This window comes from Pipistrellus hanaki (genome assembly GCF_964339955.1).
Source record: "Pipistrellus hanaki genome assembly, chromosome: 3".
NCBI classification, from domain to species: domain Eukaryota; kingdom Metazoa; phylum Chordata; class Mammalia; order Chiroptera; family Vespertilionidae; genus Pipistrellus; species Pipistrellus hanaki.
The window spans coordinates 92,547,395-92,573,108 of NC_140505.1; the positions used below are offsets into that span (position 1 = coordinate 92,547,395).

General features: G+C 40.9%; 1 protein-coding gene across 6 annotated transcripts in view; it reads left to right on the plus strand.

The window, feature by feature from the left end:
• MICAL3 (microtubule associated monooxygenase, calponin and LIM domain containing 3) overlaps window positions 1-25,714 on the plus strand; it is a 250,954-nt gene that overhangs the window by 147,968 nt on the left and 77,272 nt on the right. For all 6 annotated transcript variants that reach the window (XM_084878513.1, XM_084878514.1, XM_084878515.1 and 3 more), the window contains 2 exons: window positions 455-540; window positions 1,319-1,406. In XM_084878513.1, coding sequence (XP_084734639.1) covers window positions 455-540; window positions 1,319-1,406 — 174 coding nt within the window. The remainder of the gene's footprint in view (window positions 1-454; window positions 541-1,318; window positions 1,407-25,714) is intronic.

The following is a 25,714-nucleotide window of genomic DNA, read 5'->3' on the forward strand; positions in this document are numbered from 1 at the left end:
AGTCTGACCAGTGCTGACAAGGGGCAGCAGAGGGGTACTGTCTGAGTTAACTAACATTCAGTGCTGCCCCACCCCTGCAGCCTCCACACCTCCACCCTACATTTGTATTCATTCTTGGTTTCCCCACAAATGTTATTCCCAGCTTTTCATGTGACCATATCTTTGTTCTACATACACTGCCACTTTGTTTCCTGGCTCTGCCATGTAAACCTTACATCTTTGTTCTGGGCACTGATTGGCTAATGGCTCAATGGCCTTCACATATCCAAAGGATAAAGGGGAGAGAATGGCTGAAAACAAAGTTTTACAAGAAGCCTGAACCTGGAAAAGGCTAGGGTGGTGATGATGCTCAGGGCTTGAGGAGATGGAAGAGAATGTGCCAAGACCAGGAAGTAAAGTTCAGAATTATAGAGTTGTGCTCATTCCCCTTTCCTCTGCCTCTTGCTGCCTGCAGGTAAATTCTACTGTAAACCACACTACTGTTACCGACTCTCCAGCTCTGCACAGAGGAAGAGACCAGTGACTTCTTCGTCTGGAAAGGTAACGGTAATCCATTTCTGCTTGGGGAGAAGCAGCAAGTACTATGTATTTCAGTGTCATGACAGGTCAGTGTGTAGCCAGCAGAGCCTGCTGAATGGCCACTGAAATTGCCTTTCCTGTGAATAAGAAAGGCTTGCTTGAGAGGTGGTCATAGTCCATTTCGGAGAGGGAACCAACTTTTCAAGCCTAATCTAATGCTGCATTTCACTGAAGTAATGTTCTATCCACCACCTGAGTTGGATTTAGAATACTGTGTCAGACCTTCCCTTCTGTTCACTCTGTATAAAAGACTTTTACCTTTGTAAACAAACATCTCTCTGAGAAAAGGACAGCCTAAAAATGAACTTAGTTGTAAATAATCTGCTCTGACTGCCAATTCCTTTCAGTTTCTTTCTTGTGTGAATAATTTATCTAAGTACCTTTTTCCTTCTCTCTTTTTTTTTTTTTTTTTAATGAGAGTAACTAGCTCCTCCCTCCATCTTTACTCCATGATGTCTCCTTGTCAGGGAGCAGGCCAGCTAATTCTTACTTGAGAGGCTCCTGTTGACTGAAGAAGGACTTGTAGGAAAAGTTATACTTGGGTGGAGCTAGATTTTGACTACTCATAACTTCCATGTGAAATATGTCCTTTTTTTTTTTTAAAGAAAGACTTACTTTGTGTGGAATATAGCTCTGGGTTAAAGGTAAGAGCAACAAACTAACTAGTTGGGATGTCATTGCCTCCTGATTTTCGAGTGGTTCAGTCAGTCACTCTTATTTTTCTTTTTGACTTTCCTAGGATGCCAGAGGACCCCTGCAAGATGGCCTCATTGCAGATGCAAATGGACCAGTCAATACTGTCACCAACCCTGCTGATAGAACTCCAGGTAGCCTCACTTCCTTGTTTGGCTGGGTAGCACGTCACTCTTTTGGCCTCTGTGACAAGGCCAGGGAGATGAGCCAACACCTCCAAAGCAACATTTCTTCGATTGGCCATCAGGTGGCCCAAAACCCTTTGGACTCCTTTTTCATGTGCCAGCTTCTTGCATTCGGAGTCCCCTTTCTCTATGGCCTGTCAGAGGTGCTGGTACAAATCAGAGGGGAGTTTTACTGGCAAACCGTGGGCCAGTAGGGGCCTCATCTGGTAAGCATTATTACCCAAGCTTCATAATATCTACTCAGTATCTCAAAAGTATTGCTATAGTCTTGTGGCCATCAAACACATGAAGGTGGTTGCTCTAGGCTCTGTCTAGATAAATAGGAATTCTAAAGAGGCTGTTTTTGTCATTGACCCAGGTGATAATCGAGAATTACAAGGTCCTCTTATAGCTCCAGTATGGGACTCTTGACATAGCACTGAGTTTGATAAGGCCCATTATCTGGATTTATGTTCTCTTGGACTTGAAATTCTTGCATCCCATTCCCTATTTAGGTATCTAGATGAACTGATACTTCTCTTCTATTTGACCTATAACCATTAAAGGATATGCCCTGTCCTGATCATTTTGGGGCATTTGAACTTCTAATGAGGATCAAGCCCTAATTTGTCCCACTCTTAGGAACCATTTCCTTGTGTCAGGAGGTAAATGATACCATCCTCTAAAAACACATTTATTCTGATCTTTGCAGGGCAGGACTTGGTTCATTTTGAAGAATTGTGTTTTCCTCCCTTAAAATTGCCTATCTATATATTTATCTACTCAATGTCAAACCAGCCTGTGAGATATGTCCATAGTTCCATAAGCTGATGTCTTCAGTACAGTCCAGATTGTTTACAGGCCAGGTCACTGTGTAAGAAAGAAAGGAAGTCAACAGGGCCATGTTTTTGTCTATCACACATTTCATCCTATTCAAATATGTCTAAAGCATCCATTTACAAACTCTTAAAAATTATCATATAAAAACTAAGATTATTAGCTAATGCCAGAAACTAAGAAGACAAGAATTACCCACTCAACCTTCAAATGAAAGGTTCCCTGGGTTGCTTCTTTTTCTGTGTGTAAGAACTAATGTGAACCTCATGTGTTCTGGGAGAGAGAATGTACTGGAGGGTATGTGATACCCCTGGTGAGGTGATCCGGAGGCTAAGACTCAGGATACCCCAACTGAGCTAGGTGAGCTTGGCTCCTTCTACTATGTGTGCCCTTATTATAATCTGGGGAAACTTTTTTAAGTGCCCTGCAGATTGTACCAACAGTTTATAGCAAAGTTTAAGCCACGAATATAGCCTTCTATATTGAAACCTTCTAAGCCTTGAAACCCTTTATCGTCTGTCTCTTTCATGAAGTGCTGATAGCCCTTTGCAGAATATGGGGAAGCACTGGAAGAGAAAAATAACCAAAAGGATCCAAACAGAGGTTTGGGCTCTGCACTCTAGAATGTGCATTTAACCAGGTCTCATTCCAGCAGAGATGGATTTTCCAAAGAACCTGGCTTCTCAGTAAAACAATTCAAGGAAATTAAACTTTCTTTTTGGGTATAGAGTACAGAACATTCTTTAAAATTAAAAAACACCATGAAATTCAGGTTGTTCCTGAAAAAGTTACATTTATTCACTTTCCCTACTGGTTCAGTTTGCCATTTTATTTTCTAGTTTGAAAGCATTTTATTGTCTAGTTTGTATTATAAAGAATTAAGGGAAGAATACTCTACAAAGCAGGGAGAGAAGACGAGAGATGATTAGGCAGTCATATCCTTTGCAAAGTGATCCCCACCCCCATCCCCAGGTCTTGATAAGAAAAAAAAAAGTAGAGAGTTTGCAATATGGTTAAAGAATTAAAGCTCTGCCATAGCCGGTTTTGCTCAGTGGATAGAGCATTGGCCTACAGACTGAAGGGTCCCAGGTTTGATTCCGATCAAGAGCACATGCCTGGGTTGCTGGTTTGATCCCCAATAGGGAGCATGCGGGAGGCAATCAATGATTCTCTTTCATCACTGATGTTTTTATCTCTCTCTCCCTTCCTCTCTGAAATCAATAAAAATATATTATATATTTAAAAAAAAAAAAAAAAAAAAAGCAAGCCCTGAGGAAAAAATCAATCCCCATGGTTCTTGATTCTAAAGGTAACTTGCCTGTTACAACACAAGGGGTTCAAGATGTGGCATCTCAAGGAACGAGGCAGGCACTGTCCCCAATTTAAGGGACTCTCTAGGTGGTAAGAAGGCAAGGACTTAGTGCTGACAAGATGCAGTTAGTATCTGCCTCTGGAGACATGAGCTTTTGGAAATCACAGCTCTGAGTCTGAACATGTTCCAAAGCAGCAGTGCTTCCCCTGTGAGGTGCCTAATTTTGCTAGCCTCTGTAGAAAAGGAGCAGAATCATGGGTGATCTTTTATAGTTGCCATGAAAGAGACTTTTTTTTTTCTCTCCTTTGATAGGGATTTCCTTTTTTATATCCCAACTTAAGCATTGATTGATTAACGAGAATTTTCTTTCGAAAGGCTTCAGAAAAACTCAGGAGTTTTAGTTGTATCAAATGTGTGTCATAGGTAGCAGACATTAACCCATATCCATGGTAGATATTCTCTGCTGTACTCTAAACAAGAAAAGGCTATAACTGAATGAACTTGATTCTGCCATGTCCAAATAAACCATCCTCCTAGACTCATATACCCAGAGGTCAGAGTCTGAAAAGTTATAGCTGTAGCTGGCACATGACCATGCTGTACTTTTGCTTTGTGCCTTCTCTTTATTTTGTGGCATTGGTCTCCTCTCCCTTATGTTCCTTTCCCCTCATGCCAAAATTACTACTATTGCAAAAAAAAACAAACACAACCCACAAGTTAAAAGACTCTACTGTAGGTCTGCCCTTCAGGGTTATCTTTCTCTAGTAACCTAGTCTGTAACTGCTACCTGATTTAGTATTTGGAAGACATTGTTCACATTATTTTTGTTAAGTGCTTTTAATACCAAAAAAACCCTCCTTTCTGTTCTCAAATCTTAGCTGCTTTGTTTCCAAGCTTCTTATTCTTAACTGCTACAGATTAGTGGACCTGGCACAGATATTCCTTTCCTCAGAGTACCTACCCTGACTTCAGAAAAAATTATATCTCGTGTAGTCTATAACCAAAAATAAAGTATAAAAACTATGGTGTCATAACAAGAAACCAAAGAGCTGTTCTTCTAGTATAGGAACAGAGATGGAATGGAAGAAACATTTAGTTGTCTCTTATCTTATGGAAAAGGTAATCTTAACTTAAAAAGGTACCTAGCAGAATAACACATGGCAGGTGCCTGCTCCCCGTCCCCAGACACCCCTTGCATAATCCATTAGGTTTCATAGTGCAGATGCTGAATGGACGTTAGAAAATGCAGGCATTTCTTTGCATACCAGCTAGATTTGCCATGTTAGTACAAGGAATTCTGTTCAGTCTTGGAGCTCCTGTCTGGGAGAAGGTAATTAGGAAATCTCAATGCTTCCCCTTAGGAACATTTTTAAAAAACCTGTTAGTAGAGCAAAGAGGTTTTGCGATCTAGCTTAACACCCCAACCCTGCCCCAAGAGTCATAGTTAATGGTGATGTATGAATATTTATTTACATACACTTACCTATTTTTATAGGTTTAACTTCATATATATGAATAGATATTTAGATAATCGTAATCTAAATAATAACAATATTGATGAAGCTATTTCTAAAGCTTCCTATTCCTTAGGTCATTGGCCTGGCTTATGTTCTGGTCAGACTGGCAGTGGACAGAGTAGCCAGCATACCTATAGCTCAGAAAATGGACAGTATACACTCTCAGCTTCAAGAAATTGATTTGAGAGCAAACTAGGAAAGTCTGGGTTCTGTTGCTGGTGAAATGCCACAGAGAAACAACATCGTACCTAACCTCTGTTTTGCTTTCAGGTTTAGGTACTTGTTCCACCGAACTAGTCGTTGCAGCTTGCTGCTGTCTCTTAGTGTTCGGTGTATTTCTGTAAGACAGTGGAACATTTTTAGTCCCTCCTAAAAAGGGCCCCAGAGTGGCCTTGAACGCATGACCAGTGAATTAATGGGTACCCTTTTCCACCGCCATTCAGCTCAGGGTAGAGGAAGGGGTGCAAAGGTAAGCAGCAGATGGGTTCTCACAACAGTGGTACAAAGAAACCTGAGCGAGGGAGGATGAGCTGTGCCCAAGACCCCATACCCTTTCCACCTTTGGCCTTTGAAGCCTTTATGTTTTGCCCTTGTTTTTAGCCTGCGCTGTTGTGAGTTTTGCTGTGTTTCTTTGTGAGTTTTTTTATTTCGTTATATAACTTGGTTTTTGTGGTTTCTGTGAAACTAAGGTGTTGTGCTTTTAATTTTTCTTAACAAATGTTACCATTCTTATTTAAGAGAATAAATTCCAAACAATCTTCAGGTTTCTGAGTTTTTCTTTTCCTTACCCTTTTCCTGGTTGGAGGATGGGAAAGGGAGTAGCTCAGACTGGTCTCGGAGTTGGCTTGAAACAATTGTGGAGTGGGGTGGGGTGAAGTGGGGTGCGATGGGGTACAGTAGGGTTGGGTGGGGCAGGGCAAGGATTAAGCAGAAGTGTATTAAAATGGGGAAACAGCCTAAATCAGTTTGGCCAGTGGATAGAGCATCGGTCTGCGGACTGAAAGGTCCCGGGTTCGATTCCGGTCAAGGGCATGTACCTTGGTTGCGGGCATATCCCCAGAAGGGGGTGTGCAAGAGGCAGCTGGTCGATGACTCTTTCTCATCGATGTTTCTAATTCTCTATCCCTCTCTCTTCTTCTCTGTAAAAAATCAATAAAATATATATTTTTAAAATGGGGAAACAGGGTATTTATACCTGAAATATAGATTCTCATTAATGGCAGTGGGAGACATTTTACTTTGTAGTAGCTGTGGGTAGAAAAGAGCAGGAAATATGCTACCTGTGTCCCATGTTTGTTCAGCCAGCGTGAGCAGCATGAGGGCTGGAGCAGATAAACGGTGGAAGTTCCACGCTGAGTGGTGTCTACTGTGGGGACACACAAGCTTTGTTTCTGATTCTAGCAGGCTGTTGTGGGGACAGGGAGCAATCCTGTCTCCTCTGCCTTTAGGCTCTTCCTAAGGTGCAGTGACTTGCTCCTGGTGACATTGAAGGTTCTTGTTTTGTGCTCCCTGGCTGGCATCTCTCCCACAACACCTTTGCTGTGGCCTGGACACTGAGCTAGTATATCCAGTTCTGCTCATCTACTCAACCCTGGAGGGTGAGTCTGTCCCCTTCTCACACACTGCTGTGCCTTTGTAGCAGCGGCCTGGTATTCTGGGTCACCATACTGACCACAGTGGCACAGCCCAGCTTTGGTGCTGAATTGGTCCAAAAGAGGGCACATTGGTGAGGGAGCATTCAGTGCCAAGTTTGCTCCTACTGGGCTCTAGGAACTTGGGTGTCAGTTGTTAAAAAGGCCTTCCTGGCCTCCTCTACTCTGAAGCAGCTCTCCTGGGACTAGAGGAGTTCTTGGGTTTCCCCACAGAATAGAGCAACAGAGTACTGGGTTCTCTTGGTGTTCTGGATAACCAGTCTCCCCTGTCAGAAAGGGTCTGCATCCCTACATGGCTCACATCTCTGCCTGAACACTGTCATTTGTTTCATTGTACTCCTCAGTGCACAGCTGGCTCAGACCCTGTCTTGGTAGAAAGTTTAAGAGGCCTCTTAAACTGTTCATTCCCACCCAGCCCCAAGTCTTCAGTCTATTGCTCCCCATTCTCTGAAATAAGTTGGTCATTATCTGGGTGCCCGAAGAGGCTGAGAGAAAAAGCATTGTGATGTGGAGTATGCAGTAAGTCTCAGTAAATTGACTAAGAATTTATTGTGATGGCCAAAACCGGTTTGGCTCAATGGATAGAGCGTCGGCTTGGGGACTGAAAGGTCCCGGGTTCGATTCCGGTCAAGGGCATGTACCTTTGTTGCGGGCATATCCCTATTAGGGGGTGTGCAAGAGGCAGCTGATCGATGGCTCTCTCTCATTGATGTTTCTAACTCTCTATCTCTCTCCCTCTCTGTACAAAATCAATAAAATATATTTTTTTTAAAAAAAGAATTTATTTGTGATGAATGATGAGGAAGAACAGATACATGTATGTGTTCTTCTGATTTAAGCCTTTGCTACTGTTGCCCTCCCATATTCCAATAAGAAAAGAGAGAAGAGCCATTATTATTTAGGACAGTGTCCTGAAACTTCTAAGAAAGGTGGTGACAACAGATGTGACTCTGTGCCACCCTTTGTGAAAATGCTGGAGAACTCCATTTGAGTCTCAATTTCTTTCTGAAACTTCTTGAAATCCGTGTGTGTTTTTTTCTCTCATAAATTCCCTGGTGATTACCCCAATTTAGATAATCCCTAGGAGGGATCCTATGATGCATACATAAAACAGTACTGGCAATGAAAATGGGACATTATTTTTATACTGAAAAATAGGGCAGGATGATGCCATTTGGACACATGCCCCACAAGTGTCCCCCTGAGGTACAAATGGAAGAAAAATACCCCCATGGGGCTTAAATGTAACAGCAAAGCAGGGGATTTCAGGAAGAATCCTCCCCGAATTCCAGTCTTATAAAACTAAAACTTCATCAAGATTCCAAAACCAGTTCTTACCTTGCAACTCAGACCCGGTCAACTAGCCAGCCCACAAGTGCCAACTAGTAGATTAGTCATAATGAAACAAGGGGGAGGAAGTCAAATTGGCACTCCCTGTAATAAGGCCACAGACTGCTTGGTCCTCTTATTACTGCCCACAGTTTTCAACTGTGTGTGTTCACTGCCGATGCATCTTTCTTCTCAATTGTTCCTTGTCTCTCACCACTGATGTACTGGATGGGACAGGTTTTGTTCATAAACACCTTCCATATGCCTGGAAAGAGGTGGAGCTCCAGGCATATGCCAATCTCTTTTAATTACTTCCAGGTTTCACTAGCCACATGAATTCTACCTCCTTTTTTACTTCCTGTGGGTAAACTTCCACATAGCTTTGCATACTTTATGAACATTTTCTAAATATTTCTGAGGCCCTTTAATGGGCAAAAGGTGGAATCAAAACCTAAATCAAACTAATCTCAACCTTGCCTTTGATATTATTGTTTTCCTCCCAGCAAAGGGAAAGTATAGTCAGCACTCCAAAATGTGAGAAAGACTCACCGGCTTCCATTGGTCCCTCATTGACATAAAGGGAAGTTTTGCCTATGAAGTTTCACCTTTCAGCAGATAATCACATGAAGCTGTCCCAAGTGTGCCTATTAATTGACTCATTTCTTTATTCTATACTTCAGTAAAACTATCAGAATTATTTCCACTATCACTATTATTTCATAGTATAGCCTGCTTTCTTTTAGGTCCTTGCCTGAAACTGTAATATATAATAAATATTTTATAGTACTAGCCCCTGTCACCAGAAGAATTCAGGCCCTTAACTCCTAGAGCCACCTGTTTCTCTGAGATTCCAAAGCTATCTTCCCAGCACCCTGCATCCCAATGTTACTGGGCCCCTCCAAAGCCATCTCCCCAAAAAAGATGAACCCAACTAAAAAGTAAGGTGGTCCAATCCTAACTGGTTTGACTCAGTGGATACAGCGTCAGCCTGCGGACTCAAGGGTCCCAGCTTCAATTCCGGTCAAGGGCATATATTTTGGTTGTGGGCACATAACCAGTAGGGAGTGTACAGGAGGCAGTTGATCTCCCTCTCCATTCCTCTCTGTAAAAAAGCAATAAGAAATACATTTTTTTTTAAAGTAAGGTGGTCCCACAATTATTTTTTTAAAGTACTGGTATTTTTTTAAAATATATTTTATTAATTTTTTTACAGAGAAGAAGGGAGAGGGAGAGAGTTAGAAACATCGATGAAAGAGAAACTTCAATCAGCTGCCTCCTGCACACTCCCTACTGGGTATGTGCCCACAACCAAGATACATGCCTTTGACCAAAATCAAACCTGGGACCCTTGAGTCCACAGGCCGATGCTCTATCCACTGAGCCAAGCTGGTTAAGGCACACAATTTAATTATTGAAGACCAATACCACCAGGCAAGGACCTAAGGGTACCAGAGCCTCAGTGGGTTTTTGGTTTTTCTCAAAAAGCATGCACTGACAAAGACCTACATAAATGTTTTCATTTAGTTCTCATGTTCTTTTTCTTTTTTTTCTTTTTTTTTTAATTTTTTTTTTAGTTCTCATACCTTTTCAAAGTTAACAAAGCTAGGAATACTGTTGAAGTGAATTCCAGAGAGGGTGATCTCTTGACATTTGGTAGTTGCTCAGAATTCAAACTCTAACTGGGACCTTAAGGAAAGAATGTTGGCTCTAAGAAGTTAACCTATCACGGGTTCTTGGGCTTGAGCTCAACCTAGTAACTAGGGAATAGCTGATATTGACTATAATGGAATTAGAACAGCTTATTGTTTTCTAGAACTGAGGATCTAGAAAGACCAACATTGGGGAGAGACCAGCTATAAAATAAATATCCTTACCATAATTTTACCAAAGACTTATTGAAGTTAATAGATTCTTCTTTTAAAAGTAAATAATCTGCCGAGACCGGTTTGGCTCAATGGATAGAGCGTTGGCTTGGGAACCAAGGGGTCCCGGGTTCGATTCCGGTCAAGGGCATGTACCTTGGTTGCGGGCATATCCCCAGAAGGGGGTGTGCAAGAGGCAGCTGATCGATGACTCTCTCTCATCGGTGTTTCTAACTCTCTATCTCTCTCCCTTCCTCTCTGTACAAAATCAATAAAATATATTAAAAATAAATAAATAAATAAAAATGAAAATAAAAGTAAATAATCTCTTGATTGGTAAAATGGTGGGAAGGCAGAGAACTATGGTACAGACTGTCAAATCTCAAAGGAAAGGCGGGGGTAGATAGGTGGGTCAGAAGAGATTAACCAAAGAACTTATATGCATATATGCATAACCCATGGACACAGAAAATAGTATGGTGAAGGCCTTGGGCTGGTGGCTGGTGCAGGCTAAAAGGGGTCAATGGGGATAAAGGGGGACATCTTTAATACTTTCAATAATAAAGATTTCTTTTTTGAGTAAATAGTCTCCTGGAGCTTAGTCTAATGTGAATTACTCTAAACCAGCTACCTGCCTGCCTTTTAGCTGGGTTCACCTTTCTTAGAAAATTGACATTGGGAGGCCCAGTAACACTGGGACACAGTATAGGGAAGTGGCTCCAGGGCAGTCCAAGCCTCAGAGGAGTAGGCTGGGCTGGGTGCCCAGATCACAGGCTGCAGGAGGTGAGAGCCAAAGTCTTATTGACTTTGCAATGATGCCAGAGCTGGAAGCCATGTTCCATGCTGCTGAAATACCTGAACAAAGAGCTGTTGATATTTACAACCAAGAGAATCTCCTTCTCTGCTGAAGTCTTTTCCTAAAAAAACTATAAGGAGACCTGTCCTGTGTGGTTTAGTTGGTTATGCGTCTTTCCATGCATCGTGAGGTCACCAGTTAGATTCCCGGTCAGGCACATGCCCAGGTTGTGGGCTTGATCCCTGGTAAGGTGTGCAGAAGGCAGCTGATAGATGTTCTCCCTCTCCCTTCCTCTTTATCTAAAATCAATAAAAGTATATTTTTTTAAAAAAAATTTAAGGAGAAAAACTTGAAGTGTGCTATTTTCCTCTCATGTGGTTAATACTAGTTAATCATAATAGCCGTTGTCATGCTAATTCAGAAAACTTGAGGAAGACACACACTAATGATAAGAGCTGGCTTGTAGCAGTCACTAGGTACTGGGCACTGTCTAGAAGCTTTGTGTGTTACTCATTAATTCTCATGGCAGCCTATAATTGGGTATCAATTTGCAGATGGGGAAACAGGCAGTCAAAACAGATTTTACAGAAGACACAAGAGTACAGTGTGCCCACTGTGCTTACACAACTGCCCTTCTTCCTTCTCTACAACCTCAACTTGTCAACATGTAGTAAGAGGGAAGAGTGCTATGTGTTTACCTCCACAGGTAAAATTTTTATTAAACATGCTTGAATGCCCTGGGACTCTTATTTTTGGGATATACATGTCGCCCAATTTGCAGTGACCCCTAGGAACAAGCATTTGGAAAGATAGTAGTATATTAAAGAGTAAAGGGTTTCATAACTGATATGTAAAGAGGAAAAATAAAAGACTGTAAAGAGCCAGTGGTTGAACATTGACCTATGAACCAGGTCACGGTTTTATTCCCAGTCAGGGCACATGCCCGGCAGGCTCGATCCCAGTGTGGGATGTGCAGGAGGCAGCCAATCAGTGATTCTCTCTCATCATTGATGTTTCTATCTCTCTCCCCCTACCTCTCTGAAATCAATACAAATATTTTTTAAAGACATTAAGGAAGAGAATAATAACCATTGAATTGACTGTAAATAATATGAAATAGACTCCCTCTTTAGTTTCTCCTTATCAATTCTTTTTTTAATTGAGCTAAATTGGTATATAAATTTTAGGTGTGCAACACTGTAATTCAGAATCTGTATACATTACAAAGTGATCACAATCAAAGGTCTAGTTGCTATCTATCATCATACAGTTGACACACTACACCCATTTTGTCCCTAAACTCTGCCCTTCTGATTACCACCAATCTGTTCTCTTTATCTATTTGGTTTTACACAGGTTTTGTGTGTGTGTGTGTGTGTGTGTTTTGTTTTGTGTAGATTTCACAAATGAATGAAATCAGATGGTCTTTGTCTCTCCATCTGATTTATTTTCACTTAGTAGAGTACCCTCAAGATCCATATCTATGTTTCACATTTCATACTTCATATCTCTTATGGCTGAGTAGTATTCCATTGTATATATGTACCTTTATCATCTTTATTCATTCATCCACTGACGGACACTTAGGTTGTTTCCATATCCTGATTACTGTAAATAAACCTGCAATGAATCAACTATGGTTTTGATCACTGCAAATAAAATCAAGCCTAAAATTGTATTAGTAAGAATAAGCCTAGAACAGTTTCTCCCTGTGTCCCTCCCAGTGGAAACATATCAGTAGTCTGGAGGAGATGGGTAAGAGGATGTTTGTTGTTCTCTGGTCCCGAGTGTGACTACTTCTAATTTATAAATCTTCTCTTATTCTCTTTCTGTACTATGTTATTTTATTACACTTTTATAAAAGCCCCCAGAGGTGATTGAGCTCACATTTTCATTCTCTTGCTGCTTTTATAGCTACCATTCACAGTTGTTGTAATAAATTACCTGTCCTGCCCCTGAGTGGAGTGTGGGTATAAGGATAGAAAGAGATGATTATCTGTCTCTTTTTGTACTGACAGGAGAGGAACTTGGAAATTCTTATCTAACTTTGGACTGAACTCACATAAAATGACTGACCTTTACTTCTTTAGGATAAATGTACATATCATTACAGATAAGCAGTTTTGGTTTTGTTCTGTTGGATAAAATTTGATTCAGGCACCAAAATGCTTTCAGGAAGTCTCCTGCACATGTGCAGGCACAGCCTTGGAAAGCTATGGCCTGACAGAGAGCCATTAGAGGTCATAGATAGAATATTTTTAGAAACTTGGGGAAAAAGAAGAGTTGAGAACATAGGGAGGAAGAAAATGTGTTTTTCCACGTTATGTCTTTAGTTTAGTAAGAGGACCTACTATAGCATCCAGCTAGGAAAAAGTTAAGTGAAAGAGGAAGAGTTCATCAAACTTATTTTTAGTCTCTCTTAATTACTATTTTGGCCATATAGTAGGGCTCACATGCAAGCCAAATGTGGATATGTGTGGTTGCTCTTAAGTGGCATTGGAGAGATTGAGCAGAGTCATGGTCTGCAAGTGGAGTTGTGCCATAAGATGATGAAAAGTTGAGATGTCTCATGCTGCTCTGTGTGTGGGCATTAGAACTGAATATCTTCCCTGGGTTTTCTCTCTATGGACAAGCCAACAGCTATCTGTCTGGTATGGCAGTTCTCAGTTGATCCTTCCATTGTATTTCCATTGTCAAGATGTCTTACCTTGGCAACAAACGAAGATTCACAAGTTTACTGCTCTATGGTTTTAATGCAACTAATCCAATCAAGACATGAACAGAGTATTTGAGGGGTTGGTTGGCCTATTTGGTGAGAGATCAGAAGTTGTTTGATAAAACTTCTAGACCAAGGTTTCTCAAGTTCAGCACTGTTGACATTATGGGCTATGTACTAGTATTTCTTAGTTGTGGAGGCCTGTCCTGTGTGTTGTAGGATATTTGGCAGTTTCCCTGGCCTCTTCACATTAGATGTTAATACAAACCTCCCTTCCCAGGTTGTGACTACCAAAAATGTCTCCAGACTTTGACAAATGACCCATGAGGAAAATCACCCCAGTAATAACCATTGATCTAGACTAGTGGTTGGCAAACTCATTAGTCAACAGAGCCAAATATCAGCAGTACAACAATTGAAATTTCTTTTGAGAGCCAAATTTTTTAAACTTAAACTTATTCTAATGCCACTTCTTCACAATAGACTCGCCCAGGCCGTGGTATTTTGTGAAAGAGCCACACTCAAGGGCCAAAGAACCACATGTGGCTCAAGAGACGCAGTTTGCCTACCACGGATCTAGACTAAAGTCAGAAGAAAAAAGGACATGACATTGACATACAGTTAACCTCAATTCTATTGTTGCCATAGGAGGTTGGAAAGGAGAGTGAATAAGGATGATAGAAGGGATACAAAACACGTCGAACAGCAGTGGTCTTTGCTTATTACCCACCCCATGCAACTGGGAATACATACTTCCCAGGGTGTGGATACTTAAATACATGTAGATAACCTGTGTCAATATTGTATGCATTAATGGACATTTACAAAACAGTTTAGAAGGCAGGACTTAGAAATAAATTAAGAACAGAAGTTCTAGTGGGGGTTTTTTCTGTACCACAATGAATTGTCCCTGAACCCCCAATATGTTCCCCATCCTTCTATGGTGACAACAGCCTCAAAGAATTGAGCTGGGTATAAATGGAACAAGCATAGATCTTGAAAAGATGCTAATTTGAATTTCAATTCTGAAAATTAATTGCCATCTTTGGTCATTAACTTCTCTGAGCCTCAGTTTCCCCGTTTTATAACATTATAAAATGGGGGGGAGAAATACTACCTGCTGCTCTCTAACTCATAAGGTTGTTATAAAGATAAAATAATCTAAAATGTATGGAAAGTTGTTTATTGAAAAGCATTCTAGGAAAATCAAACATGATTATTATTGATAGGGATTTCAGAAAGTTCTGGAATAATCAGAGGGAGAGAATGATTTAGGATTATTTCTTCTGACTGGCTGACGGTCTTTCTTTCTGTGGGTTGGGACAGGATGGTCCATCAGGATGTATTCCTAACCAGCAAAGACTTGGGGAAACAGAACAGTAAGAAGGGCTCTCTCGTCTTCAGCAGCATCTTTAGCAGTGTGGGCCAAGGGGAGTTGATGTGCACTGCATGTCAGTTTTTTTGAAGCGTTGTTAAATCTCTGCAAGTACTTGGCTACATTTGTCATTGTTTTTCCTCAACTTGCATGGATGGAATGTGAAATCACCTACTAATTTCATGATATTCTAGGGCAGTGGTTCTCAACCTTTCTAATCCCAAGACCCTTTAATACAGTTCCTCATGTTGTGGTGACCCCCAACCATAAAATTATTTTTGTTGCTAATTCATAACTGTAATTTTTCTGTTATGAATCGTAATGTAAATATCTGTTTTCCAATGGTCTTAGGTGACCATGTTAGTGGTTCTCAACCTGTGGGTCACAACCCACAGGTTGAGAACCACTGCTGTAGAGCCTAAGACCATCAGAAAACATAGATATTTATATTACGATTCATAACAGTAGCAAATTTACAGTTATGAAGTAGCAATGAAAATGATTTTATGGTTGGGGGGTCACCACAACATTAGGAAATCTATTAAAGTGTCGTGGCATTAGAAAGGTTGAGAACCACTGCTTGAGGATCTCTACACTAGAGAAGCAGTCATAGAGAGGGTTTGCATCACACTGAATTTTTAACAAGTTAGGACTGAGCAGGATTTGGTTATCTTTATTTTAGGCAGAGCTAAAGACTCCTAAAGACTGTCTGAATCTGTTCTGATTTGAGCCACAACCCTTATCCCCAAAGACCTCAATGCTACCTTGTGGCCCATTTGCAGGAAAGGTGGTCTGATTTTCTCTTTTGAAATGACTGTGTGAAGGGGTGTATTATGGGTGAGCAAAGAGCTGGTGACACTGCAGTATCACTTATTAGAAAGGGCTCTTCCTGAGTCTAGTTTTGTGCCCTCTTGTTCCATTGGCCTTCTAGGACCTCTGTCCTTAAGCATTGTTTCTTCTCCAAGCCAGTTTCAGTGACCCTCTTAACAGAAGACAAAGTATAAATAACTATGATAAATATCAGTATTAAGTGCTCCTTGTGGGCATTCCTGGAGGTGATTTTAGTTCCTTTCCAAAATTTATCTTTGTCTAACTAGGAGAATGCTTTTTGTGAGGTTTTTGTATCTTCAAAAGGATAGCCTTTTGTTGGGAATGTGACCCTCTTGGTAGTCTCACTCCCCCCAGATGTTGAAAATCACTCTCATGGCTCAGAGACCAAGCCTGTGTAGCTGCCACATCTGTGCCACCTCAGAGCCAGTTTTGGACACACCCTAGATGAAGTGCCACAGGTGCTCTGCTCTGGAGGTTAGGAGGGATCAAAATTTAAATCTCGCATCTTGTGAAAAGCACATCAACTAGGAGTGCCTGCATTCAGATTCATAGTCCTTCTCTGCCTTTCCACCTCTCCCTTTGCTTTTATTATTGGGTCTGGTTTTCGAGTTAGCAAGCTGCTCCCTGGAACTAAACCACTCTCCACCATGAAGTGAAATCATTTTAGAACATTAGTTATTTCAGACTAGGCACCTGTGCAGGAATATTCCTGCAAGACTTCCAGTAGGCTTCCCTCCCACCCACCCCACCCCGCCCGCGGCCACCGCCACCGCAGTCTCCAAGGCCATAAGCACTGCCACCACAACTGCGCGTCCCGCCCACCAGATCCGCTATCCCCGCCCCCCTCGCCCCCGCTGCCTCCCACCGCCACCGCCACCGCCTTCGCCACTGCCACTTTTGGGGTGCATGCGCATGCGAGCATACACACACTGCAGCTACTCACCTCACCCCGCCCTTCCCACATGCGCTGCCAGTGCTTTCCCTCCAGCAGCCACAGCTGCCTTGCTTTCCACTTTCCCTCCCTCTTCCTTCTATGCTGCCTTCAGTCTTCACTTCTCCCTCCTTCCATGTATGCAAATTAACCACCATCTTTATTGGGTTAATTTGCAAACTCACTCTGGTTGACTGGTGGGCATGGCTTGTGTAGCAGAGTGATGGTTAATTTGCATATTACTCAATTATTAGGTTAGTCCGTCTCTTTTCAGGGCCTTAATGCATACACACTGCATCTTTATAGGTTTTTTTATTTAGGTGCTGTGGGAATTGTTACTCTCTTGGTAGGCTCACCTCTTACACAGAGATGGCATTCCTCATTTTCTTGGGGACCTGGACAGCAAGGTAGGGGACCATTAACCTACTTGAAAGACATAGAGGTCTTAAGTTTTCTGTGTTATGATAAGGAAAATGAGACCAGAATATGTACAACTAATTTCTTTAAATTATGGTGAAGTGTTATTCTATCTTAGATACAGGATAAAAACTTTTATTCAAAATGTTTTATTGAATATCTATTCTTACACACTGATAGGCACCAGAAACAAAGATGACTGTAATGATTCCCTCCCAGCAGAGCCCCTGGTCAGACCTATGAAAAGGAAATAGCTGTGTAATAAAGATACATATACCTTTGAGAGTGCAGAGGTGAAGCCAATAAGCAGAATTAGTTCAAAATTAGCTTACCTTGTTGAGCCATGTTTTTCTTCATCTGCCTCAGAATTTCAAAGGTCAGCCCCACAATTGGATTGATTTGATAGATTACTAATGTTTAAATGTATAGAAGCTCCTGGTTTGCCACCACGAGGCTTCAACCTCAGCCTGAGCTGAAAACTCAGGCAACAGCTGCAGGCAATTGGATTGTGACAAAAGGGTCCTTCTTGGCAAAAAGGGCAAAATGGGCCAATATAGAATGCTTCAGTGCCTTCCCAAGGGGCCTTCCACACGGTGGAAGGGATTAAATCCTTTCATGTGCTTTTTAAATGGCTGCCAAACATACAAAGAATTAGTTTGTAAGTTTGTTTGGTATATGCTGGTATAAAATATCAAAATTATAATGACATTGTAGAATAATATCATGTAAGAATATTCTTTGCTCTAAGCCAATGGCAATTCAATTTCAAATTGGCTGTCAATTTTCTTTTTGTATAGACAAGGTCTTAGTTACATTTTCTGCATCTCTTCCAGGAGCAAGTAGTGATAGTCCCCTATTTTGGTGCAAGCCAGAATTTAATTTTTTACTCACAAAGGGCAGTGATTAATTTGTCCCAATAAAGGTAATTCAGGCTGTACCCGTGCTACTTGGGCTGAGGAAATTGCCTGCTCAACTCTTAGCAACTCATTCCTAGCTTCATCAGTTAATGTTCAGGAAGAGGAAAGAGTAGAGTCACCTCTAAGTAAACTAAATAAATTTGTCACTTCTCCTGTAGAGATCTTCAGATAAGGCCTCAACCAATTAATGTCCCCTACTAATTTCTGAAAGTCATTTAAAATTTTAAAACAATCTTTTCTTATCTCCACCTTCTGAGGCCTAATGCTTTGGTTTTCAATTATGGTTCCCAAATATTGGAAACGTGTTTCTTTCTGTACCTTTTCTGGAGTAATTCTTAAGCCCCATCTAGGGAGCTCCTCTTCTAATTGGGAAAACATGGCCAAGGTCTGTTCTTCCTGTGGGCTTGCTAAGAGCAAGTCATCCATGTAATGAATAATGTAACACTGGGAGTATTTGTCTCTTAAAGGCTGAACAGCTTGAGCCACATATTTTTGACACAGAGTAGGGCTATTGGCCATTCCTTGAGGTAAAACCTTCCATTGATATCTTTTCATAGGCTCTATATTATTAATAGATGGTACTGAAAATGCAAATCTCTTTATCTTGAGGTGCCCAGGGAATTATGAAAAGACAATCTTTAAGATCTACTACTATGAGAGACCAATTTAAAGAGATTTGTGAAGGCGCTGGAAGTCCAGGTTGTAAAGCTCCCATGGTATGCATAGTAGAGTAGCATTAACTGCTCTAAGACCATGTAACAATCACCATTTTCCTGTGGCCTTTTTAGAGATTGTAAATATAGGCGTATTCTAAGGACTATTGGAAGGTTCTATGTGGCCAACCTCCATTTGTTCTTGTATAAATTCATGAATATGACTTAATTTCTCCTTGGTTAATGGCCACTGATCTACCTATACAGATCTATCATCTTTCCATTGTATAGGATCAGCATGAGGGTGAGGAGACTGGTCAGTGACCACTCCTAAAAAGGTTGATATCCTATTTGAGTTATTAACTGCTTTCCTTTGCCAGTAACAATACATGACTGTAAACCTAAAATATTTGAAGTGATAGATTAAATAGAGAAGGTAGAGCGGAGACCAGGCTGGCAGGACACACAGGCTTTATTGGAAGGAAGGGTACCCCTGCAGGCTGCTTCCACGGAGAGGAGAGGAAGAGAGCGAGCAAGGGGCTTACAAGCACCTTTAAGGATAGGGGGCAGGGCTTAGGGCACTCGGCACACACTGATTGATTAGGGACCTAGGGACTTAGGAATGGGGGCTTAGGGTATTTGGCAGGTGCTGATTGGTGGTTCAGAGCTCAGGAATGTCTGGCCACAGGTAGGGTTTATTTCTGTCCATCAACTGAGGGAAGGGAGGATCTATCATGAAGTATATTTATTAATTTTTGTTTGATAAGGCTTTCCATGCAATTTCAAGTATATTAGATCTGTTTTGAAAAGATTTCCTTTAAGAAGAGAGAATTTCTTGTATTACTTCGGGCCCTTGGAGCTTTACAAAAATCATCTCTGGTAAGGCCTTGAAATTTTAACATGGAAAAAACCATCAAACAATATCTATATCCATATATGATTTAAATATTATAATACCTGATTATCTTAATATATCAATTAGATTTAGACTAGTTTTTGCATAGAAAATTTTTTATTGAGATCACAGAATTACTCCTTTTCTAATTAGACCAATAATAAGCAACTTGTTTTGAATTCCTAATTATTAGAGAAAACACATTTTAGCTATAGAATTTCTCCCCCTTTTAATTTGCACTTTGAACTTTTAAAGCTGGCAAGTCAAATATATTTTGCATGTCCTAGATCACATGTGTCAAACACAAGGCCCGCGGGCCAAATCCAGCCCGCCAGGCCTTGCAATGTGGCCCGCACCGCGCTGTCATCACTGCACTCCGCTGTCAGTTTATGACATTTTCAGTTTATGACTGTTCAGTAAACCATTCGGCCCGTGATTTAGGCTGGATTTTAGATGTTGGCCCCTTCTCTGATTGAGTTCGACACCCCTATCCTAGATTAATAACACTTTACATTTCTAAGAAAAATACGAGACATAATTAATTAAGAGCTTCAATTCTGTCCTCTAGATTTTTTATGAGGCAAATTTAAACTTTACCTTTTTATTTATTGTTGTGGGGTCGAACCCTGGGTTCAAAATAAGACCACCGGAGGCTGATTAATTAATTTAAAAAAGCAAGCAAGGATTTATTGACTGGCCAGGACAGCCACAAGAACACCGTACACAGGTGGACTCCAAATGACAGCACCATTTCAGGGGTAGGCAGTCCCTTTTAAAGGTTCAAACCACAGGAATTTTCCTTTGTTCTAAATTCTAAATCCTAAAGACTAAATTCTAAAGACTGGGGACAGCCCACAGGGTTGGTTCCCAGTCACATCCTGCTGGACATTGGAATGTGGCCCTGTCTTGCAATAGCGATAACACAGAAGCAGAGCTCAGCGGTTAGACTCTAAAGGTTATCTACAGTTTCTATCCCTGAAGCAACTGAGTCAGTGGGAATCATCCTCCTGTGGTCCTGGTCCCAGGCAAGGGAAAATTGCCTTAGCCTCCAGGTCTTCACCTGGAAGCTGAGGTAAGTACCCTGTGTTTTAATCAGATGCAGGGGCCAAACTATTAGGTCTAGTAATAATTAATGTCGTTTTCTAATACTTTTTTTAAATCGAATTCATTTAAACAATACAACAAAATTTAATCAACAATATATTGTAGTTGCCGTTGTTTTCTACTACTTGTGCCCAATGCTCAGGAAGCATTTTAATCCCTCTGTTGTAAAATTCTTGTGATTTTGATGCAAAAAATTCGGTCAATGCATTTTTGAGGCATTCTTCATTATTAAATTTTTTTCCAAGAAGAAAGTTTTGCAAAGAACGAAACAAATGGTAATCGGAAGGGGCAATATCAGGAGAATATGCAGGTTGAGGGAGAACTTCCCATTCCAACTGGCGCAGTTTTTCAGCAGTGATTCTTGCAGTATGCGGTCGTGCGTTATCGTGGTGAAGAATTACGCCCTTCCGATTAATCAGCGCGGGTTCTTTTTCTCTTAAAGCTTGGGCTAACCTTTCTAATTGGGCACTATACACTGCACTTGTAATGGTTTGGTTAGATGGTAAAAGTTCATAATGAAGAATTCCTTTAAAATTCCACCAAACACACAACATCACTTTTTTCGCATGCAAGTCAGGTTTTGGCGTGGGCTGCGGAGCCTCATTTTTGTCCAACCATTGAGGCCCCCTTTTCAAATTAACATACAGCACCCATTGTTCATCTCCGGTAACAATTTGCTCTAAAAACGGCAAACGGTTTTGACGAGAGAGGAGCAAACTGCAAATTGTGACTCTTTGATTACGGTTGTTGTCGGTCAACTCATGAGGAACCCATTTTCCAAACTTTTGGACTTTGCCAAGTGCACGCAATTGATTGGAAATTGTTTTTTGTGAACAATTTAAAGTTGTCGCAAGCTCTTGTTGGGTAATTTGAGGATTTTGCACCAAAAGAGCTTGAAGAGCTTCTTGATCAAAATTGGACACACGGCCTCGACCACTCTTGTCATCTAATGAAAAATTTCCCTCGCGAAATTTCTCAAACCAACGCTGGCATTTTCTGGCGCTAACTGCATCTTGACCAAGAGCACTACAGATGTTTTTTGCAGCCTCACTTGCTTTTCTTCCTAATTGGAACTCGTAAAGCATGCAGTGCCGAATATGCTCTTCATCCGCCATCTTCTTAGCCCTAGTTTTGTAACAAAAACCAAACCAAACACAAACTTTTTCAAGCAAAACTTGTTAATTGCACTTCACACGTTCTGTAGATACCATGTGTTTGAAGGTTATGTCAATACAAGTCAACGCCAAGCAAGATTTTAAATGAATGTTGGAAAACGACATTAATTATAGAAGGGTTAAAATTCAAATAGCAGTTTTTACCAAAGTATGGTTGCCACTATATTTCATTTATATAATTAAGCCAACTTCCAAAAAAATTTTTTTTTGCCACAGGAGTTTGGAGGAAGTTTGTAGCCATTCAATGCAAATTACCACCTTCCTTAGCATACCGGGAGAGTGGTTAGAGCAAGTTAGGTTGTTGACCAGCCTTCCTTGCTTTCTGCCAACATCTCTCTTTTTGAGAAACTGATTTGTTTCTGGCATCATGGCAAAAAAAAAAAAAAAAAAAAAAAAAAAAACCTAAACTTTCAGAACTTTAAAATTTTCAGGTAACAAATCAAATAGCATTTCTCAAATCAATAATACTTTTACATTTTTAAAGATATATTTCAAATAAAATATAAGGCATATTTAATTAATAGACTACTTCAGTTCTCTGGACTTCATGCAAGGCATACTCAGATCAACATTTCAGTATTATAACAATTCAATACATTTAGATTTGAGTTTTTATCATTTGATTTAAATTTCAAAACGGTCACAATTTTCCTGCTGGGGAAGTCAAGAGGCAAACTCTCAGCCATTAATATGTAAACTTGCTATCCACTTCCTGCTGGTTACTTGCCTCAGGGCGGGAAATTTCAAAAGAGCTGCTTTAAAAGCCTTGGGAAACTAGCCTGTATTCATCTCTGCCACCTATAAGGCTAAAAACAGTCTCTCGGGTTTTTATTCTGTAAGCTGCAGAGTTAAGCCCAGCTCAAAAACTATGAGCACTCGTTTTTAAACTGGCCCTTTCCCCCTACATGTCCACAGAAATCCCGGATGCATTTATGAATTTGTAAAAGCTTTAAGTTATTAGCAGGGGGGGGGGGGGGGGGGATGGTGAATATGAGGCCTCTTAAAGTGGCTTTTTTGGGGAATGGCATCCTGTCTCCCTTCCCCCACCTCCTTTTGGGGGAAAAAGTCATTGATGATGGCCTGGTATCTTTTGTTTTTTATTTTATTACTTTTTCAACTTTTATTTTTATTTTTAAGGAAAGAAAAAGATTTTAAAATAAAGAATTATTGGCAATTGCTAAGAAATTCCTTTAATCTTTTTTGCTTGGTTACAAGTAGTTTACACGTGGAGGCGGAGGAGGGGCAGATGGTATTCTTAAAGATTCGCACCCTTCCACTCCAGGCTGTAAGGTTGTGGCTGCACCTCGCTTAAACATTCTTAAACTCTCCTGTGCTGAATCAAAAATTAAAGTAGGAATAGGAATTTTCTCTGGACTTTCTGCTGAGTATTGGTCATGCAGCTGCTTTCTAACCTTTTCCCAGGTTTCATCAACAAACCTTAAGAAAGAAATCAAGAATCTGACTAGGCTTAAGAGAATCTCTTTGAGCCATGAGCATAGTTTAAAGCATTTAGAAGGATTACCCATGTTTTACACCCAGCTAATTCAATTTCACAATAATACAATCCCTCTACCTTACAGTTCCTTAAATCTGTGGCGCACGCAATTCTTGGGAGCGATCCCTTGCCTCTTACCTCTTGTTGCCTCTTTCTGCCCACTGCCCCACGTTGGGCACCAGAATGCGGGGCCCTGATGCAGCATGGAAGGAGAGATGAACGAACCATTTCTAAGTGGAGGTGGCCAGGGATTGAAAAATAATAGAAATAAAGAGAGAAGACACAGAGATAGATTTCAAGCTGGGAGCTGGGAGGGCCGCTGACCTGTGCTGGAAAGACAGGCTGACGACCTCCTGAGTCACACAGCACATCTGTTTATACTCCAATCCAACAAGGGGTTTCACAGGAAAACAAGGAGCCTTGAGGGCCCAGGTTGCACCCACTCCTTCCTCCCAAACAAACACAAGCCAGGAACTAAGAACATCTCCGCACTCCCAGGGCGGGAGTGCAACTGACATGACTCCGCCAATATCCCGGGCCCAGTCAACAACAATCTAAAAAATGTCCAGGTGTCTTCCCATTTGGCCCTCTACAATGGGAAAGAAAAACTCCAATGGTTTTAGAGTCAGGAATCCTGTCCTTCTCATCTTTGACATATTGGGTTTTGATGAGAAAGAGGACAAGAAGACCAGTATTTGGAAATGCTATGAGGCAGCGTAGACAGTGCCTGTGTTGGCTGGGCCCTGGCAGGGCAGAATGTCAAGGTGGCATCTACCTGCTGTTTCCCACCATTTTTTTACTGTTACCTACTTCTAAGGATGCAAAGACTAGGACAGTAGGCATGTGCACAGGCACAAGCAAACTCAAGGATTGGTGCCCAGACCCCATTGTTAATGCGTTCTACCTAAATTTATAAATGAACATGCCTGTGTCTTGCTTTTTAGGAAAGATTCTCTAGTAAATATAAAAGATGCTGTTTGGTGGAAGACACTGGTAATTCTGCAGATGCACATATACTTTATTCTGTGATTACCTGGGTTTATAAAAAGTTCTTTCTAATGATATATTACTAAAAGATTTAGCACATTGTACACCATGTGCCAGGTTTTGAGAACATGTTCTCCACAGCTTGTAATGTCACAGAAATTACTAAATCACTATCCCACCTCTTTATTTTATTTTTTTAAATTAAATTATTATCTTTGTATATATACCATTGCCCTTCCCTCCCTCCCCAGAGTTTTGTGTCCATTGATCGTACTTATATGCATGTATATAAATCCTTCGGTTGATCTCTTATCTCCCCCAGATCTCCCTAATCTCCCCGCTGTAATTTGACAGTCTGCTTGTTGCTTTACTGTCTCTGTATCTATCTTTTGGTTCTTCATTTTATAATGTTCTTTATCATCCTTAGATAAGTGAGATCATGTGGTGTTTCTCTTTCATTGACTGGCTTATTTCACTCAGCATGATGTTCTCCAATTCCATCCAGGTTGCTGCAAATGATGAGAATTTTTCTTTTTTATGGCAGCATAGTATTCCATTGTATAGATGTACCGTCGTTTTTTGATCCAGTCATCTGCTGAGGGCACCCAGGCTGTTTCCAAATCCTAGCTATTGTAAATTGTGCTGCTATGAACATAGGGGTGCATATATCCTTTCTGATTGGTGTTTCTAGCTTCTTGGGATATAATCCTAGGAGTGGGATTACTGGGTCAAATGGGAGTTCCATTTTCAGTTTTTTGAGGAGACTCCATACTGTTCTCCATAGTGGTTGCACCAGTCTACATTCCACCAGCAGTGCACGAGGGTTCCTTTTTCTCCGCAACCTCGCCAACACTTGTCGTTTGTTGATTTGTTGATGTTGGCCATTCTGACAGGTGTGAGATGGTACCGCATTGTTGTTTTGATTTGCATCTCTCCCCCCTCTTTCCTTTAGTTCTTCAGTACAGAGGTTATTTGTTTTGCCTGTTAGACCACCAATCACCTGACAATGTTGTTGCCTGCCAAAATCCAGTATTATTTTTTAGAGCTCAGAATGTCTTAGAAGTCAGGGACTTGCCCTGTTTAGGATGCAAAGCCATTCATCACCTGCTCCCACCTCCATTTCTGTATCTTCTCTCCTGCTTCAGATTCACTGCCATTGAAGGTCTAATTATGCCAAACTGTCTTTCTCTGTTGCCATACCTTATCTGATATTGCTGCCTCTGCACAGAACTCTCTTCCCATCTTTCTTTGTCAAGTAACTGTTTGCAATCCAGAACAAATGAATACAACATACCTATTTAAGAATTCATACAAATTGGTGGTGAAAATGTCTAATAGGACATTGGATCCATCACTTAACTCATACTTGCTGAATACTGCCCATGTAGAAGAGGAAGATAATATGTATAGAGCACACACACATACATGTTTATATGTATATAATTTCATTCCATGTTCATAATAATCCTGGGAGATG